General features: G+C 38.3%; 2 protein-coding genes and 1 pseudogene across 4 annotated transcripts in view; all 3 read left to right on the top strand.

The window, feature by feature from the left end:
* The first annotated feature begins 899 nt into the window (after window positions 1-899).
* On the top strand, window positions 900-9879 carry LOC148734997 (uncharacterized). Its single transcript, XM_088755277.1, has 5 exons — window positions 900-997; window positions 2438-2839; window positions 6073-6292; window positions 6868-6977; window positions 7888-9879. Exons 2-5 carry the CDS (start codon window positions 2450-2452, stop codon window positions 8059-8061), a joined length of 894 nt encoding a protein of 297 aa, XP_088611403.1. The 5' UTR covers window positions 900-997; window positions 2438-2449; the 3' UTR covers window positions 8062-9879.
* Window positions 9880-12832: 2953 nt separating this feature from the next.
* LOC111345622 (uncharacterized) overlaps window positions 12833-20504 on the top strand; it is a 24092-nt gene continuing 16420 nt past the window's right edge. For 2 of the 3 annotated variants that reach the window (XM_088754815.1, XM_088754814.1), the window contains exons 1-2: window positions 12842-13498; window positions 16425-16609. The gene's annotated coding sequence lies outside the window, so the exon portion shown is untranslated. Of the gene's footprint in view, window positions 13499-16424; window positions 16610-20504 lie in introns of all 3 variants that reach the window. The other variant, XR_015999177.1, reaches the window with a different exon arrangement.
* On the top strand, window positions 17421-18227 carry LOC148734996 (uncharacterized; annotated as a pseudogene).

The raw sequence follows: 20504 nt of genomic DNA, 5'->3' as shown, positions 1-20504 counted from the left end.
TGCATCCCTATTAGCGTGAGGAGGTCATATATTACTTCTTCAAATCATTACAAGAGATAAAAAAAAAATTAACTAAAAGTCGTTTTCTGTTTCTCTAAACCACCCTGTCTTGATATCCGAAAACCATATTACGTCTGAAAGTAAAGCACGAATTCAGATTTACGTTTTCGTCCCAAAGCAAATCGACGAAGACAAAACAACGCATCCTATTAGTTTCCCACAATCTTTAAACAACGCTTTAGAACGCGTGATCGCAACTCTCCAATTCACCACGTTAATAGTTAAAATTGGCATATTTAGAGAGGGAAATCCCTAAAGGCAAGTCACATTTCTTGTGGGAACTCTAAGCTTGCTTGACATGTTACACGTACGCTAACGAGAGGTTTGAAACAGCTTGAGACGCTGAAAACTTCTACTGAGTTCTTCAAACATTTGTAAGAAATACTGAAGTTAATCTTTTAACCGTCGTGAACGCTTGAGCTCCTTAATAATAACTAAACGCATCTTCTGTGCGAGACAATGTCGCAATTTAAATGCAGAAGCCAATGTTTCGCTCAATAGATTTTAATTACTGGGACTCATCCATGCCACTATTTCAGGGATCGATTCTTGGCACGTTCCTCATAACCTCTCCAGTACAAGAAGAAACCAATTTTCGATGCTGAACCATAGCATGTTCCAAAATTTTGAATATCTAAACTTATCATGGCCTCAATCAATTAGAGGGGGGGTTTGCATATCATAATAGGGTCTTTATCTCATACCCCAGCCCACTTATTTCACAAGAATAGAACCGGTTTAGCAGGTTCCAATAAATCCGTTTTGATTGGTCAATGGGTGGGTTGTTCATCCATAATTAAGGTTCAGTTCCAGAGTCCATAGTGCATTTGTTGGCTAACGAAGGTGGGGCGCACTTGCCAATCTAGAGACGAGAAATCGCTTTCTCTTGATCGCAGAGAACAACAGCAAATCACGAGAGATTATAACTAGCCTTAAGGTGAGTTCACCTATAGAATTTGATCGCATAGTTCGGAACACGACTTAATTTTCCTGGAGCGCTAGTGTGCCAGTGCTGGTATGAAAGGAGTGTCGTGATGGATGTCGTCATCTAAAAGATACTCCTCTACCGAATTTGAATTCCGTGTGTTCAATCGCATGAAGAATTTCTTTATTCGCCGGCTGGGACTTCATCACAGTCTGAACATTCGTTTATCGATTTAAAGAAAGTGACCAGTTTGATCTAAATGGACGCAATGCGTAACAAAATGCATTCTTTACCTAACTCAATCAGGATTCATCAAACTGCAAGATCGTTTTCTTAGCTTTCTTCTTGCAAAGTTATCAAATGCTAGTTAGAAATGAGTACGTAATTCCTAAACTGCAATTTTTGGGGCAATTTTAACGGCTTAAGATCTTTCTCTGTTTTTTGACAGCGGCCCACTGCATGTCCGTTACACTACGCAGAGTTTCGTCAGTCGATTTGGAGATCCTTTATTTGTGAAATTATTAAAAGAAACATACGAAAATTAGGAGACATAATTAAGACGAGATCCAGTGTGCATAAGCCGATTTTTTTGTTGTACTATTTTTGGGCAAGTAATCAGTAAGAATTGATCAGTCATGAGGTCATCAGATTCTCTGCCAACGAATCACATGATCCATGTATTATAGCTTTGTCTGTATAAGGAGGGGAGGGGGGATCCTTATGTCGGTTGTCGGTTAAAATTTCATTACTTTGTCGGTTGTCGGTTTAATTCTTCGATCTTAGTCGTCAGTCGGTAAATCTCAATTAAAGGTTAAAGGTGCAAGTTAATTATTTATATTCGTCTGGTAATTCTAGAACCGAACCCGTGCTCTTACTCGGCCGTAAATTGAGTTTGATGACAGGAAATTCTACGATAAACGGAAACTTATTTATATAGTGCCTACTGCATATGCAAGAATGTTCTCCTTTCTGAATACAAATATCGACAATGTCAGTTGTGGATTGGCATTTACTTGTCTCTATTCCATCCTTTTTTTTTTTCTTTGAGTTTGTCGGTTTTCAGTTATATTTTTCGCCCTTTGTCGCTGGTCGGTTAACCCCAGTGCCAGTATAAAGTTACGATTACAGTTAAGATAGCACCCAAAAAGGCGTAAAAATCAGCTTGTAAGTTTGCAAAGGGCTATCAGCTGATCACAAATAACTATTTAAATGAAAGTCGGCAGGAATCGTTCAATTACATTCCTTTCGCGGCTGAAAGGAATCGATAGTAAAATTCCTTTTTCTAAACCAGTAATGGAATAAGTTGATTACCGATTTCTCTGTCGCTCAGCTCTAAAATCATTCTCCAACGATGATCCACCTCGGCTTCGTCCAGAGATCATTCGACAATATTTACTTCGCCTAAGGCGACTGCTTGTCAGTTAATGAAGGTTTGTTTTGATTATATTGCAGGACGTCCACACAATGTTCGATGAAACTAGACTTCAAACTTGCATAAGGGCCGTAGAGAAACTTGTGTTGGAACAAACTGGCGTAGACATAAGCATGGAGCTACAATTTGTATCTCAACTTGAGAAAACAATACATAAACTGGAAAAATTGGTTAATGAAGGATGCGGAACGGTTCAAGTCCAAGAAATAATCTCTGGCTTAACTTCTGCTCTTCTAACTGGCTATATTACCCGTTTGGCAAAGACGACACACTTACAGAGCGAGGCTGAGAAGATGGATGAGTCTTCAGAAGGGCAGCCCGGAGAGATACAACCAGTAGTGAGCAGGTTAAAGCTTTTTATCGGTCGTTGCAAGCAAGCGAAGCAAGAGGTGGAGGAGTTACTGAAATCCATTGAAAAAATGGTAAGATTTTAATCATGCTCATGATGCTTTCATCAACGGAACAAAAACACATCTAGACCAAATATTACTTACCAGAGAGGCCTGTTGAATGACACAATTATTCACGCTTATTCTGGATGGCCTTAACAAATTACGTGAATTTCGCTCCAAAAATCGCATCAACTACAACAATTGATTAGACCATTTCATTCGTTCTTGCTTGGTAAAGGCATTGTTACTTGTCTAGCTCCTATCCTTATCCCTTTTTCTCGTACAGGTGTTATTTTGTTTGTAATTGAAACCTCTTTTTTCATAATTATACTACATATGTATATATATATATGTATATATATATATATATATATATATATATATATATATATATACATACATATATTGTAAGTGTAAAACGAAAAAAGATGAAGTAAACTCCTAACTGTTCCAACTTTAATGTGGCGACGTTTCGGCCTTCGGCCTTCTTCAGGTGGAACGTATTTACATAAAAACTAAAAACTAAAAATCCTAGTATCCTCCATGGATCCTTCTACTGGGAGCTCATCGTTTGGTGTACCTTTTTATTATGTATATATATATAACCAATTATTACGCGGGAATGCTCCTTATCGACTATCAACTGCAGCGTGGAGAACATAGTATACCAAGCCGAAGTAACCACGCAGGCAACAAGGGAAACGTATATCGGACTTTTTGATACTCCATTCAAATTGGGATATCGAAACCACATTTGCTCATTCCGTAATGAACGTTATAGAAACGCAACTGAGCTTAGTAAGCATATTTGGAACCTGAAAGACCGAAACATTGCCTACAACTTCAAATGGCCCAAAGTAAAACGGGCAAGATCTTACTCAAACGTCACCAAGAATTGTAATTTGTGTTTGTGGGAGAAGTATTTTATTTTGTGTAAGCCCGAAATGTCAACCTTAAACAACCGAAATGAATTAGCATCGTTCTGTAGACACTCTTGGAAATTTCTGCTTAAAATGTCATCACAGTATTGGCGCGCGCCGCACGTAGCGTGCGCCACACGTTTTTTCAAAACTTTGAATGTAACGGTTTTTTTCAAATAACTTTGAATGTAACCATTTATCAGGCATTTACCTGATGATTGCTCCTGATGGAGCATGAAACTCTGAGTAGCAATTAAATGTCGGACCAAATAACCCAATTCGTCGCTGATAATATTATATATATATATATATATATATATATATATATATATATATAATAATAATACCTCAAGGTTTAGGTTACTTGAACTTTTACTGTTACAGTAAAAGTTCAAGTAACCTAAACCTTGAGGTATTATTATCCATGGCTCTAGCCCTGCTATTGAGCACTTTTTAGTAGATGACGATCTCAATCCGCTATTTTGGTTATATATATATATATATATATATATATATATATATAAGCGAAATAGGCAACGTAGGATCCAGGACAGTGCTCAACAATGAAAGAGCGATTACAGTAGCAAATGGACTACTCAAGTTGCGCACATATGGATTTTAATACAGCCTGTTTCGTAGACCAACAAAAGTTGATCCACTCATCAGTCAAACTCCATACACACTGAGGCATCGTGACGGTTAACTCCAACTCAGCAACGTGATCACTTGACCTTGTTTAAAAAATTCAAATCTTGAAAACCGTGCGCGCGCCGATAATAGCGTTAAGAATACTTGAGAATATATTTTCGCCGATATATATATATATATATATTGGGTCGTTTGGGGTGACCGTCTCGGTTCTCCCCCATCCTAGCATTAGCACTGCACTGATGAGGCCCAGAAGGCCGAAACGGTACTGTCTGCAGTTAGTTATATATATATATATATATATATATATATATATATATCACAAGTCGTTAGTGGAGCTCTCAGGCCAATAAAGGTGCACCGCGCTAGGAGGAACAATAAAGATTCGCAGTCCAAACCTCACAGCAAACACGAACGTAGAAAGTTTAAAAATTGCGATGGACAACTTCTGACGTAAAAAAAACAAAAATTTTAATAAAAAACATTTCGGTCAGAGACCTTCTTCAGTTATTTGCAACTTTTGAAATAAAAAGAGAGAAGTAAATAGGATCGAAGTGCTAATGATGACGTAATTACAGATAACGACTAATGAACTGGTGCTAATAAAAAGATAACAAAAAACCTAATTACAAAGAAAGCAATGGACAAAATACAAGAAACAAACCCTAAAAACTAAGAGATAAGAAAACTAAATATGTTAAAATGAGTGGCGTAACCAATTGCAAAGAAGCAATGCGGCAAGCATTAAAAAAGGGAAGGCCCACTTTTAACTACAACTGTAAACCGTAACAAAATCCCAAAACAAGGCTTTTGGAGCCCGAAAGCGCAAATTAGCAACAAAATCCCTGGGGGGGCCCATAAATGATAATAATCATAATAAGATCCCTTGGCAGGGCCTCTGAGTCCAATCCACACCTAAAGGGCCGACAAAATCCAAGAAAAGGGCCTTCGAACGATCAATTAGTAGCGCCTAATATAAGGTGAAAAATTAATTATAGCAAATTCTACTTTTCGAATGAAATTCCTATCTTTTATTCAAACCATGGGGTACCAAAGAGAACATCTGAGCACTCCAACAAGCCTCTTTTGTGATTAAAAGCCTATCGATCTCTATAGAGCCACTAGGGACTCTATAGAGATTGATAGGCTTTTAATCACTTTAACAATATACATAACAAATAATTTAACAAACAATTTAACATATAGCGATACACTTTAACAAAACCCCACTAGGTGTGTGGGGTTTTGTTAAAGTGTATCGCTACTTCTCAAGTTGTTTTGTTTGCGAGCATAGCAGATTTGTGATTTCGAAATCTCACTTTAAAGTCTGTAGTAGTAGATCCCACGTATTGCAGGCGACATTTCTTGCAGGAAGCCAAGTAAATAACTTTTTTAGAATCACAGGAAAGTCTAGAGTGATTGGTGTAATTTTTGTCCGTCTGAAAGTTGTGAAATGATTTAGATTCAACAAATATATATATATATATATATATATATATATATATATATATATAATATTATCAGCGACGAATTGGGTTATTTGGTCCAAGACATTTAATTGCTACACAGTGTTTCATGTTCCATCAGGAGCAATCATCAGGTAACTGCCTGATAAACGGTTACATTCAAAGTTATTTGAAAAAAATAATATATATATATGCATAGATCCATCCACTTGCGATACTCCCATTATAGATAAACGAAAGAATGGATTCATTTGGTTCTTTTTCGGAGAGAGATCTTAAACAAATCAGAAACAAAAAGCTTGATTTGGATGCAGCGCTGAAGATATGGGGTAATCTCATAAGCAAGACAGAAAGCGTCCTCTCTGAGTTTGACCGAGACATCAAAGCTTACCAGGAAAGAGAAAGTAGAAGGGCCAAATGGACACTAACTTGCGTTTTGGCTGTCGTAGGTAAGCAGAAAACACTCTCCCATATTTTTCATCGTTAGCAAGGGAAAATTAATTTTTTTTTTTGAAGAAAACAATAATCTCGGAGAAGAATTCCTCTTAGGCCTTAGATCCAAGCTTTATTTCATCATTTCTTAACTCTTTACAGTGCTGCGTTGCGAATAACGTTGGGATATTGGATAAGACAATACTTAGTATTTAATTACATGGCGAATTAGAGAATTAAATGAGCCATCTTTCTTAAATTTGGCTCGGCTTTAGCTTCACCTTCTAGACTGAAAACGGGCTTGTATGGAACCGAATCTTTTCTGTGAGGTTTAAGAAGCAGTAGTAGATTGTTTCTTAGAGAATTCAGAACCATTAACAATAGTGAAGCAGTTTTCACAGTTTGTTAACAATTTATATTTTCTCGGGAATCCAGGCTTGTTCAAGTTCAAGTTGTGTTAGCTAGTCTCTCGACGGCCGCTCAGACTCACCATCAATAATATGAGTTCTGAAAGCGCTGTAAATGAAAACCGCGCTGGATCAATTTTTTTTACCAGAGTCTGAATTTGTTTGTTTCATTGCTATCCGTCTAGGATTGTCAGGTGGAGCTGCAGCAGTCGGTTTTGGTCTTGGTGGAATATTTGGAGTGGGGATTGGACTGAAAGCAAGTGCTGCTGGTGCTTCGATCGGTGGTGGTGTTACTGTAAGTGGGGCTTGCGCCTCTGTTCTTGGCCTTAAATTGAAACAAAAATACTGCTATTGGAAAGAGGAACAAAAGGTTAACCAAAGGTATCAAGAATTTAAAAAAGAGATAGACGAAATTAAGCACGATTACGACAAGATGTCATGTAAACGTGAAATATTATTAGAAAAAATATATCTACAGTCATCCTAAGTTTTTAGGCAATGCTAAGAGGTGTGAAACCTTAATAGCCGGGCCAAATTTGACATTTAAAAACTTACCGATAGAAAAAGAAAATTTGAGAATCAAGAAAATAACTCTTAAATTTATATTTCGGTGTCTCTCTTTGAGATCTATAGGGTAGCATCCAAATGGAAATTCAGATCGAAAAGAGCTTTTGTTCGCGGCAATTGTTCACTTTTTAAGTCATGAAAACTAGTTTACCAGCTATGTTACAACGATAATTAATTTTTTTTGGCCCTAAGTTAAGTTAACTTGTTGGTGGAGCCCATGGCCTCAGTGGCTTGACTCCTAATAAAGTAATCCTTATGAGATATCAGATATATCTAGAAAAATTCACGCCAGTGGTTCTTGTCAAAGTAAGAATTACTTATTTTAATGGTCTTCCGGCTTTCCTCTTTCGCAGCGTTCAATCTTTTTGTAATTTTCTGGAAAGCCTAGCGTTCAATTCTAGATTTTTCTCGAAACTTATCATCGTGACTGTATAATCTAAAGCCTCGTTTCGTTTAAGCCTAAAACGTTTAATTTCAAATTTCACTTCAAATTTCTTGAATTCATTTTTCAACCCACTCGGTTGATCTCTGCCAATCTGAGTATTTGTAAATAATATTAGAACAACTAATCAAGCACTAGTGCTACCAGTGTTGCCTTGGCTATTCTGATTTATACTCTCTTACCTTTCATCACCCAGGATGCTTTTAAAGCCCTCCTCTGTGGAGGCGCAGTCTCTGTCACCTGCGTTTGCTTGGTGTTGAAAAGATGGTTAACCAAGATGAATCTTTGCGACAAATTATTATCGATTCACTGCAATTACTCATGTTTTGTTAGGGAAAGTCAGCAAATTTATCGTAGTTACGGAATGTAAAAAGGCCGATTGATAGTTTTCTTTGCGTGACCTCATAATCTATAGCTAATGAATTAGGAGATGAGGAGTTAAAGCTTAATCAAAGCAAAATCTTTTCAAACCAAATCAAAATGTACATTCGGTAAATGGCTTTGACAAGGTGAAAAGAGCAAGCACTCAGCTTGCTATTAGTTATACATTTCTAAAGCTGGCTGAATCTACAGCGCTCCCCTGCTCTCTCAATACCAACCGTTAACTTTACCAAATCTGCTTTCGTTTACCTTTTTGTAAGAGCCGCTTTGATGAATAAGGATTAAAGATTAATGAAAGTGATCGAACAACAAATAAACGTAGACGCTGATAATCGATTAAACGAAAATTAATATTTCTCGAGGATTATCCTTCTGAGGGCCATAAAAATACAAAAATTTTAATGGAATATAACGGGAAATTATATCGGAATAAAAACGAAAAATGACAGAAATGTCAATGAACCAACTTATCATAATGTCAAAGTTAAGGCTGAAAGTTTTTGCCGTGCCTGCGAGGGAAGTAAAAGAAATGTTGAAAATTGAGGGTTGTAGGAGGCTATTGACGCATCTTATTTGGTGAAGAGATTCTAGAATTTCTAGCGAAAGGATTAAGTACGTTTAGTAAGACAAAATCCTTTCCCGGCTGTTGCAAATGATGGAGTGATAGGTGAAATTAATAACCGAATAGGACCACGAAACTTAGATTTAGATAATTATTTTTAGGCTAAGTGTACACGTACATAGGGGAAGGTAGCAGAAGCTGAGACTAAATTTTCTTTATCTACCTCAAAGGGATAGTGTTCTTATTACCAATGTCATAATTGCTAGCATGCAAAAAAAGTTTAGCTAGGGTTTAGGTCTTCCAGCGAAGGGATCAGGGTTTATCGTGCATATAACGAATATATTCAAGTTATCATGTGATTAAGAAAGTATGGTGTCTATCACATATATCATTTATATTGACATAATATAAGCTCAAACCTTATAGAATGGACACGTTTATATTTTAATGTCATTTAACGTCTGTGAAAGTAAAAAGACGTGACTAAGTTAACTTCTCGACCTCCCAGTTCCAAGATGGATGAAAAATTTTTTCACGGCATCTATAAAAATATCTTTAAACAAATGACAAATGGAGTGGAAATCAAAAACAAAACAAAACAAAAGCAAATCAAAGGCGGAAATCAAAAACGGAGAATTGATGTTTCGATCTTGGGGCTGGTTTGAATAATTTCTAATTCAAGAAGTTTTCTTGGTTGCCGTATATATTTCTATAGTACGTGGTTACAATTTCTCTCGAAGTAAATTTAAATAGTAGTATACTTAATATATCTTATATGGATATCAGTACACCGTTTATACAAGGTTAGTAAAAAAGAAGTGTCAAGACCAATTTACAGCGTGCGATTTTTGTTTTCCTTTATTTGTTTTGGCTCCTGTTGCTCCTCGTTCACGAAAAGTTGCATTCATCTTTAAAAATCGTATAAAATTGTTCTATACTACTAGATTTTCACAAACACAGAATTTTAGAAATTTCTTGAAACGTTTTTGTTTTGAACGGCTTTTGTACCTTTGCTATAGTCGATGTTAATTTTAAGAACACCTTTTAATGCTGGTAAGCAAATATTGTACCGTGTAAATCGATCAAGGACTGACGTATAGTAAGTTAAATAATACTACATTACTTTGTTATGATATCGCACTTCTATGAACTTAAGGTAGAATGATTTTAATTTCCAATTAAAGAAGCTATGTTGTCATTATGTTTGTCTGAAATAAAGCATTTGAAACTTTTTTGAACTTATGATATCAGTTTTCACGCTAAGTTGATGGATTTTTTTAGTCTAACCCTAACCAAGGCACAGTGGCAACTCAAAATTTTTATCAGAAATATAATCTTAAAGTTCACATTGCTTTGGCAATGTAGACAATCGTAAGATTATTTCTATTCCAAAACATTTTAGATTTACCAGTTAGCTTTGGCCCCCATCATAAATGCCTCACTCCCACGTCTTGTCCCATGACTGCTTTCTTCAACCGATTGTCTCCGCGGTCCATTTCGGATAAACGACAACTTTTGTGGGGAATAAATAAATCTCTTAGACTTTCCCAGTTGTGTGTTTTACTTAGAACAGGCAATTCCTTTTGCTCGAAAATATCTGCTTTTACTGTATGGAGTTTTTAAGGAACTTTTGTCTAAGAGGAACTTAAAAGTTTCGGAAATAATTTGGCTTCATCTACTGAGTTGATGATGTAAATTGGCCACCATAAAGAGTTTCTGACCCTGAAGTTTCAAGCGTTAGCCCTTCGTCAGAGTGAATCCATTCACTCACTCTCTTCTAGCTTAGTTGATAAACCAAATTATCTTGTAATACCCCCTTCGACAAGGATGAGATGGATTTCGTTGTACAAACACACGAGCAAGAGAAACTTCCACAGTCATACAATGCTGAAGGGGTCGCCAAAGAAACTATTTTAGCGACTTATACTCAATAATAGCGTTTGATATTACATTGAAATGCGCATACTGTTTTAAGGGAAGGAAAAAAACGCTACGAAATTTCAGTCAGACGTTTATGAAACAGTGTACAAGATTCTAACGCAGGAGCACTGTCAGTTCAATTCATCTTGTTGCTAAGTTATTCCATGTGAAACGATCGACTTTGTCATTTCTGTCTGGCTTTGCGGTTAAGACTACCGGAAGGTTCTGGGTTTCGAATGGGAGCTCTGTATCTTTCGATTCTTTTTCTTAGTGAGTAGCGAAATAAACTCACTAGGCAGTTCAGAAAACAGATAACCATGAATTATGTAATTTTATTCATCAGTGTTTCTGAGAAAAAGACGGAAACTGAAGTAATATGCCTTTTCGGTGTATTCAGAGACGGATGTAGACATTTTGCCCTAGAAATACTTTATTTGGAAGATGCAGTTATTGCCCTTAAGCGCGTATTGAACCGATATCGTGAAAAATTTACACTGATTTAATACAATTTTGATTGGTTCATAAATCGTAACCTTTTAGATGACAACAAAGAATTTCCTTAAAACGTATTCGATCATCACTACTGCCTGGTCACGGTAGCCGAGAATGCACAATGGCTGCTTCTTTTGTCTTCAAACCGCAGAGCAACTATGTGGTAAGTAGCTTTATGGCTCCAATTACAATTACAGTTTATCAATGTGGGAATGCCAAGTTAAATTGTAATCGATACATATTCCAAGTGATTTCATAAAGGAAACTTGTTTAGTCGGAACAATATCAATAGAGAGTTCGAGTGTATCAGATAGAGTACTTAATCTTTGTCTGGAGCCGATCAACATAGATTCAGTTTTTGTAGCGTTCAAGGTAAGTATGTTAGACACAAACCATTTGCTTAGCTTTTCAAGGTCGTGAGGTAGACTTTACTGAATCAAATGCAAATCAGTACCAGCATAAGTAATGTGGGTGTCATCAGCATACTTTCTGGGTATGCTAAACGAAAGACGGTTAGACAAATCGTTCATATATCTTAGAATTAAAAGAGGGCCGAGGATCGTTCCCTGTGGCACACCCCATTTTAGCGTGGTGAAGTCAGAGTGGCAAACGTTAACTATTAAAGCACCGTTGTGTGCGACTCGTCAAATACGATTTAAACCGATCAAGAGTTTTACCTTGAATTCCGCACCGATTCATTTTAGTTAATAATATATAACCATGATCAACAGTGTCAGCGGCTTTTAGAAGTGCAGTAATAGTTGGGTGTAGAGACCGGAAACCAGATTGTTGTTTAGAGATGATCATGATTTCTTCACTATTTAAGAAGTTGTGTAACTGATCGTACATAATCCTCTCGAACACTTTAGCGACTACAGAAATTACTGAGATAGGTCGTTAATTGTTTAAATCAAATGAGTCGCCCTGTTTAGAAACAACGGGGTCACTCTGGCACATTTCCGGTCGTCAGGAAATATGCCAGACATCAGGGAGTTATGAAATAGGTCGCATGACGGGCATGAAATAATATCAGCACACTCACGAATCAACCTGGCAGAGCTATTGTCTAAGTATGTAGCTTTAGTTTTTGACAACCTATTTATATGGGTAAAGATATCACTGGTAATAGTTGAGCGAAAACAAATGTTTTTGTAATTTTCAGAAGTATCTTTTAAATAAATAGACTCCTCTTCCGAAGTTAAAGGTATTTCGCGGGCTAGTCTGGACCCAATAGTAAATAAATTGTTCGTTAAAAGCGTTGGAAATCTCGTCAGGGTTCTCGAAATCATCGAGGGAGTATTATCGCTTACCATATATGACAAGACTTCGTTTATACATATCATAAATCAAGTCCCGTTGAGTGACTTCCATGAGTACATCTGATGGTGTGTCTCGTGGAAAATTAAAAATTAACCTTTCAGCACGACAGTGTAGTGCTTGCAGGGATTTAATGTAATACGGTCACACTGAAATGACTCCTACTTAGTGCCTCTCTGCTAAGTTTCGTTGTAGACCATTTCAGAGCTTCTCCAACGAAACTAACGCCAAGCATCTGGCCATTCTTACAAAGGATGTTATCTTCTAGGAAAGCGAATATAAAATTATTTTCAGAGGTCAGTTGGTATAGTATTACCGTTTCCGTCATGAATTCTCTTTCTTCACCTTGAAGATTTAGCTCATCTTTGGTCCTTAATTTAATACATGTAAACATTAATCTAGGGGTGCACTTTAAATCTTGTTGTTCACTTGAAAAGTGTGCGGTATGGTATACCATGGAGTACAGGGCGAAGAAAAATGAAGTACATTACTAATTTTGCAGTTATATCTCCTAACTGATGCAATTTCTGTGTACATTGAATTGCCCAAGAGATATCATTTTCTCGTAAAGGGCGAATATTTATCGTACCTTTAATGATTTCACTGACAGACAGGTAAAGGGAAACACTGATATCCATGCTATCGGAACTGCCGTGAAGCTGTTGAGATGGGTTTGCTTTGATATCATTTATAGCCACTAAAATGAATCCACAGTGCTTGACCTCTCATATCTACTGCTTGCGAGATATTCCGAGTTTTTTTTATCTCATTCTTCTGACTATGGAACCGTTTCCCCGAAATGAACAAAAGATAATCGTAAGAGAAATACCTTGGTTTGTGTGGAGCATGCTGTTTTCTTGGAACTCAGACACGACAGTAAGAGGTCATATCGCCTTGTGTAAATACCATGGATTGGTATGACGAATATTCACTTTTCACGACAATTGAACAACAAAAGATCTGTTAGTTCACAAGTGTTTACATTTGTTGCTCGTTAGAACTCAACCGACCGCAATATATAGGCCTTATTGAAAGCGGCGCAAGTCTCTGTGGATCGCTGTAGCTCCCGATGCTCGTCTGCGTTATTTGGGGTTGTTTTTGAGGCACAAATATCACTTGAACTGAGCTTTGCCAAGTAAGTAAATTAAAGTAAATTTGTTTTTCTCATTCTAACGTGTAAACCAATAGCTTAAGCAATGAAATATTTTGCTCAGCATCGTAGTGAACAGCAACATATTGTCTTTGTAGTGAAAGATCTCCTCAGGGAGGCAAAATAATTATGGTGTAGGTTATGTGCGCTTAGCTTGTTTAAAACCCATTTCAATTGAGTCCATTGTTATTATACATTATCATGACGAACTTGTTTCTTGGCAATATATAATCGAAAGTAACTCCCCTTCGCTTCACTCGCTAAATCGTTAAGTCATTGTTTTGAGTCTCGCCATGAATGGTGGCAACTTGACGATGATGAATTCCATGAAATTACTGGCCCCCATGTGCCTCTGCATCTGACACTTTTCTGAATTTCTTGGAATTCTCTCTGAAAAGGCTGAACCGTGGAGATTCGCAGTTATTTTTATTTTTTTTTTTAGTGTTATCGTCTGCTTGATTCTCAGAAATTCCACTATGATCTAGAAAGCATAAACATTTGCAAATGTAGCTACGTATTGATGATATATTTCGTAAACAGCGGGTTGTCATAAAATACCAGAATGAAGAGAAACACTGATATACAATTTATCTGTGGTAGAACGGCCGTGACAGATGCTATTTTCTAGTAACAGCGAACGAATACAGTATGTATACAGCTCAAAGGTTTAGCATCCTTATTTCTATCGATAATTTTCCCTATTTACTACATATTACTAGCCTACATTTGTTCCCTAACGTTGGCAGGAGCAAAGATTTAAATTGTGCTTTAGCATTTGATGTCTTCGAATTTGTGGGAAATTCTCACCGAAAAGACTGACGGGAACAGAAGAGATTCGCGGTGAATTTATTGAGTGCATATTATCGCGTGTCTGATTCTCGAGCCGGCTGGTCGTTCTCGACAAATGTGAATCATATCAGAAATTCACAAGTTTTATTTGCTGACAGTACAGTGGTATCATGGAGAAATAAACCTTATGATATGCATGTCTTTAAAGTATTTGGTAGAAGATGAGAAAAAAGCTGATAATCTAGGGCTTACTTAAACACGAAGGCGCGCTATATAAGGAAGTCTTCCCTGGGAAGACCTAGGCTCATTTCTCACTCATCGTTGACGTGTACGGGTTAAATTTAAATGCTGGTAGACAAACAAAAGGAGCTAATGAGATATCTATTGTTTACTTCCATCAGCATGGTGGCATGAGATAACGTGCGAACCACCTACTTCGATCATAAATTTACCGCCACAAATAAAGATAGTTTCCATTGGAGAAAGGAAATACAAGTCTCAAAAATTCTTGTATTGTGATGAAGACATAAAATAGTTTTGAGGAATGCGCCCGCTGTTCACTGCTTTGGAGTAGCTGTAGCTCAAGCTGACTTGATTCTAAGAGTTCTACATCACACGACGGTTGATTGACAAATGGTCCAGTGGGACCTAAGCCTCCTTTTATAGCGCGCCTTCGGGTTTAAAGACACTGAAACACCCAGGTAACAAAATCGAGCCGACACGTACAAATTTTATCATCATTGCCGCCTGATGTCTATCAAACTCTTTTAGGCAAAGAAGTTCTTCATTTTGAAGTGAGGTAAAGAATATTTGGAGGTCAAAAGGTTTAGCGTTATTATTTCTGTCAAGGATTTTCTCTATTCACTACAAATTACTAGCTCATATTTGGTCCTAAATTTGATAGTAGTGTAGGTTTTCGAATTGTGACTGTGCTTTAACTTTGTTCTTGCTTTTCACTTGGAAGTCTGAAGACATAACATGCTTTTATCTTCGAAGGCAAATGAAGTAGCCACTTAGCATTTATGCCGCTGAATCTTTTAATTGTCGCAACCTTTGGCCAAAATGGCTTGCTTGACCGTTCTCCTGAACTTGAGAAATCGGTTATCGTGTAAATAAAAATATTGATATCAATGCTACCACGAGAAAGCTGCCAAGACGGGTTTGGTTTGATGTGTTACTGTACAGAACTCAGAGTGGATTTCTACTCTTAGGTTTGTGAAATAGTCTGAGTTTGTTAAGGTTCTTCTCTGTAACTAAGGAACCGATTTGATGAAATGAACAAAAGACAATCATGAGACCTTAACTTTCTGGGAAGTCGACCACGAGATAAAAAGGTCTCTAACTGACTGGTAGAAACACAAATGCCACGAAGAGTTCTCATTATTCACGACAATGTAACTACAAGAAAACTGTTACTTCACGAATGTTTTTACCTCGTTTCTCTTCTATGATATATTGGTCTCTGTTGAAGGCAGCGTTGATCCTTGCGAATTGCTTTCTCCCTTCGTTTCTCGTCTGTGTTATTTCCGTTCTTGGTTATAACAAATATTACGCTTATACTGAGCTTTGCTAAATAAGTACTTTAGCGCACATGTCGCATATTTCATGTAAAGAACCCAAACAGGTACAAAACTCACCTAGTAAGTTTGCAAAGGGCTATCAGCTGATCACAAGTAACTATTCAAACTGAAGTCAGCAGCAATCGTTCAATTAAGTTCCTTTTTCAGCTGAGAAGAATCGATGATAAAATATCTTTCTCTACACCAGATATGGAGTACGTTGATTAACGATTCCTCTCTTGTTCAGCTATGAAGTAACCCAACTGTGTTAATCCGCCTCTAGTGAAATAATATTGTCAAATGATCCCCCCCGACTTCATCTATGGCGAATACTTCTCGATTATTGGGAGTTTGTTTCGACTATATTGTAGGACGTCCACACAATGTTGGGTGAAACATTCTTAAGTGACATACCGGATCTCGTACAGTGAAATGCTTACTTAAATATAAACGACGAGCTACGACTTGTTTCCCAACAAGAGGAAGCGTTACAAAATCTGAGAAATTTGTTTGAAGAAGCAAGTGTTCGAGTCAAACGATTAGTGATATCTTCTCGCTTTTAGGTCATTATGTTTCTTGTTTGGCGCAGACGAAACACTTACAGAGCCAGATCAGGGGAATGAAGCAACCTTCGCAAGGGTTGCCGGAAGAAATACAACCACTAATCGAGCGGTTAAGGCTTTTCATGGATTGCCACTATCAAGCAAAGAAAAACGTAGACGATTTATTGGATGCCATCAATGAAATGGTGAGATCTTAATAATTCGCATGATGCATTTCAGTTTGAAAGAAGCACACACACACATATATATATATATATATATATATATATATATATATATATTTAGCTCTTTGGCATATAAAGCTCTGCTTTCATATCCACTGTGGGATGAGTCATCGCCGCTAGCATTGTGCATAGCTCACTAGGCTCTTCTAGTTTGAGCACTCTGGCATGGCTTAGGCGATACTAAAAGCGTGGGATCGTTTGGGGATCCATATCGGTTCTCCCCCATCCTAGCATCAGCACTGCACTAATGAGGTCCGGAAGGCCGAAACAGTTAAAAGCTTCTCGACCTTGAAAAGTGCTTCTTTCCGTATTGTAATTTAGCAATATCGAAATGGAAAGTCAGAATAGCAACCAATTGACAAGTACCGGTGCCGAATCCGACACTACTGCGTCGTGAGTGCCATGCCCGAAGTGCAAATCCCAGATGTTCTCAAGAATTTAGAGAGCAAAGGTGTAAAATTCACGGGCGTCCCATTTATGAATTCTCCCAGGGCATCCATCGTCGAAGACCGTTCGGTCTACTTCAGTATTGACACAATAGTCACCTCACAAGTCATTTTAGAAGCCTTCGATGCCGCTGGCATAGATATAGATACTATAACCTGCATCCAAAGGAAGACTTCAAACAAATCGTGGATCGTCTCTTTCACGACCCGTGCGGCAAAAGAGGCTGCACTCGATGTTTCGCACATGGAAATCTGTGGGTTAAAGGTTTTTCTCGGCGACTGTGAGAACCGGTTGATATTGGTCAAAATTTATGAAGCGCCCGCCGAGCTTCCCGATACGGCTTTAATCGGCCGTTTGAGCCACTATGGCCAGCTGTTAAGTTTTCGCCGAGATAAAATAGCGCAGCACATCCACAACGGGGTAAGAACCGCCAGAATGTCAATTAACCGTGCCATTCCATCTGTCATCAGCGTGGCAGGTGAAATAATCCGGATATGGTACCCTAGTCAACCAAAGACTTGTAGAAACTGTGGCGCTGACGACCACATGGACAGGGAGTGCTCTTCGGTGCGCTGTTTTAACTGCGAGCGCACTGGTCATCGTGCTAGAGAGTGTAGTGAACCGACTAAGTGCACTGTTTGTTTGGCCAACGACCACGAGTTATAGAGCTGCCCTTATGTTTTATTTAGTGCCAATGTCGACCCCCCACCTTCACCATAAGCGAAAACTGAGGAGGACAAAAAGCAGGAGAGGGAAGAGCGGGCCAGACGAGCGAAAGAACAACGGGAAAAGGAGGAAAAACGAAAGCAAGAACAACAACAACAACAACGGCAACAGCAGAAGCAACAACGGCAACAACAGGAACGGCAACAACAACAAAAGAAGAATGAAGACAGAAATAGAGAGAGCACAAGGGGAAACGAAGACGAGAAAAGAAGAGATCAAGGAAAGAGAGAAGAGCGAAGAGACGAGCGACGGGACGAACGGGATGAACGAAGAAGAGATAGAGACGATCGGGAGTACCACCGCCGAGATGATCGCGACAGATCTTCCTGCCGCGATTATTCAGACAGCGAAACCGACGATGGATGGCATAGGGTTAGATACAAGAGGAGGTATAGATATTAAGTTTTTAATTCATCTCAATGAGTAGGCTCAAAATAACATCTTTAAATGTGCAAGGAATCGGGTCCTCCAGCAAAAACGGGAAAATTATTCAAGAATTAGGTCATTTGAATTGTGATATCATTCTTTTACAAGAAACGCACGTTTTTTGCAAAAAGCAGGCAGAGGAATTCGAAAAACTCTGGCGGGGCAAATGTCTGTGGTCCTTCGGAACAGGCAAGTCCGCTGGCGTCGCCATTCTTTTTTCTTTAAACTTCCCAGGCAAAATTATTCGTTTTTTGACTGACTCAGACGGAAGAATATTGAGCTTACTCATCGAATGTTATCATTCTAAACTTAATTTAGTCAATATCTACGCTCCCAATGCTACCTCAGACCGCAATAGCTTTTTCTCTCGTCAACACAATTACTTTCTCCCCCAAGGGGATCAGGGGAGACTCTAATTGTGTGGACAATGTCCTAGATAAACTAAATTGTTCCGCCATCCCTTTGTGCTGTTTTCTCACTTACAGACATTTGGCGCAAAAACAACACGCGCTAAGTAACTTTCACCTGGTCTAACAAAGACCATACGCAGGCATCTAGAATCGAATTGACCGCTTTCTCATCGCTAAAGGCTTAACCCCAGTAACGAAATGAAATTTTCTTCCATGCGTACACGCACTATCCGATTGTAAAAAATTGAACTAACGACTAACCCTTCTAACCACGGTCCTGGAATTTGGAAGTTCAATAGCTCTTTACTCTCAGATGTAGAATTTAAAAACATTAAGTCAAAATCGATTAACAACTTTAAGCTTGAAATCCCCGAATTCGTCTCCCTTCGCAAATGGTGGGATGCTCTAAACATTGAAATCCGCAAAACAAGTATTTCATACTGTATTCGTAAACAGAGAACAGCAAATGCGAAAAGAATCCTAATTACCAAGCAATTAACCCGTGCTAAAAGTTACAGTTTAATAGCTTAAATAACCCAGGTTTAATTAGCGATTTGGAAAGCAAATTGTCCACTCTGATCTCGAAAGAAGCCGAAGGAGCTAAAGTCCGCTCCCGAGCACAATGGTTCGAGGAAGGCGAGAAACCAACACGCTATTTCTTCCGTCTGGGGAAAAAACGAGCTGACACGAATAGTTTTGAATCTTTCTTGAACGAGAACGGTGTTCTCAGAATTCAAAAATGGTCTTGAAAACATTTTAACCAATTTCTATAAGAATTTATTCACCAAAAATCCTCTCAATATGCAAATTCCAACTGAAATAACTGACGACCTCGAATTTTCACTGACTGACTTTGAGCGCAATCTATGTCGGAAGGCCCTTTTTCTAATGATGAATTACTTACTGCATTGAAAGGCCTTCAGACCGGCAAGTCACCCGGTTCTGATGGTCTTCCAACAGAATTTTATTCGTGTTTTTGAAACGATTTGAGCGAATCTCTCCTTTTTGTTTTGAACGAGGTCTTTCTTGCTGGTTCCCCCGCGGATAGCCAGTACGAGGGCCTCCTACGACTCGTCCAAAAAAAAAGATGATCGACGCCTCGCAAAAAATTGGCGCCTAATTTCCTTGTTAAACACTGACTACAAGTTAGCATCTAAAATCATCACTGAACGATTGAAAAGTCATGAACTTCATCGTGCATTCAGACCAAACGTGCGGTCTTCTCAAATTTGGCCTTACGTCGTGATGCCCTTGACATGATTGACAAAACTAATGAACCAGGTATTCTCATTTCCTTAGATCAAGAAAAAGCTTTTGACCGAGTTGACCACGAATTCATGATGAGAGTATTGCGTAAATTTGGTTTCGGCCCCTCCTTTTGTGGGTGGGTCGAACTATTTTATTCTAAAGCCTTCTCTAGAATCATTGTTAATGGCTCCCTGTCCCCCCCTGTCCACTTAAGGAGAGGGGTGAGACAGGGATGCCCATTATCTCCTCTCCTTTATGTGCTAGTTTCAGAAGTATTATCAACGCAAATCCGTAATTGTAAAGATATTGAAGGTTTCCTGCTCCCCGGAGCAGGGGGCCTTCAATATAAAATATCCCAGTACGCTGACGATGCTACTTGCATCTTAAAATCCGAAAGATCTCTTTCTTCACTTCTCCGAGTCGTATCAAAATTTGAACAAGGATCTGGCGCTAAACTGAACACGTCCAAATCTGAAGCAATGTGGTTAGGAAAATGGCGAACTAGAATTGAATCTCCCTATGGCCTCAAATGGGTGACTAAAATGAGAGTTCTTGGTGTTTACTTCTCAAACGGCCTCGTCAATGTCGACGACGACAAT

The sequence above is a fragment of the Stylophora pistillata genome, chromosome 3 (genome assembly GCF_964205215.1).
Source record: "Stylophora pistillata chromosome 3, jaStyPist1.2, whole genome shotgun sequence".
NCBI lineage: Eukaryota > Metazoa > Cnidaria > Anthozoa > Scleractinia > Pocilloporidae > Stylophora > Stylophora pistillata.
This window is presented reverse-complemented; position numbering and strand designations above follow the sequence as displayed.

Excerpts from the sequence above, each read along its gene's own strand:
- LOC148734997 (XM_088755277.1), top strand. The coding sequence starts at position 2,450 with ATGTTCGATGAAACTAGACTTCAAACTTGCATAAGGGCCGTAGAGAAA. Across the intron at positions 2,840-6,072 it reads TGAAATCCATTGAAAAAATG|ATAAACGAAAGAATGGATTC; the intron begins GTAAGATTTTAA and ends CTCCCATTATAG. Across the intron at positions 6,293-6,867 it reads TTGCGTTTTGGCTGTCGTAG|GATTGTCAGGTGGAGCTGCA; the intron begins GTAAGCAGAAAA and ends CTATCCGTCTAG.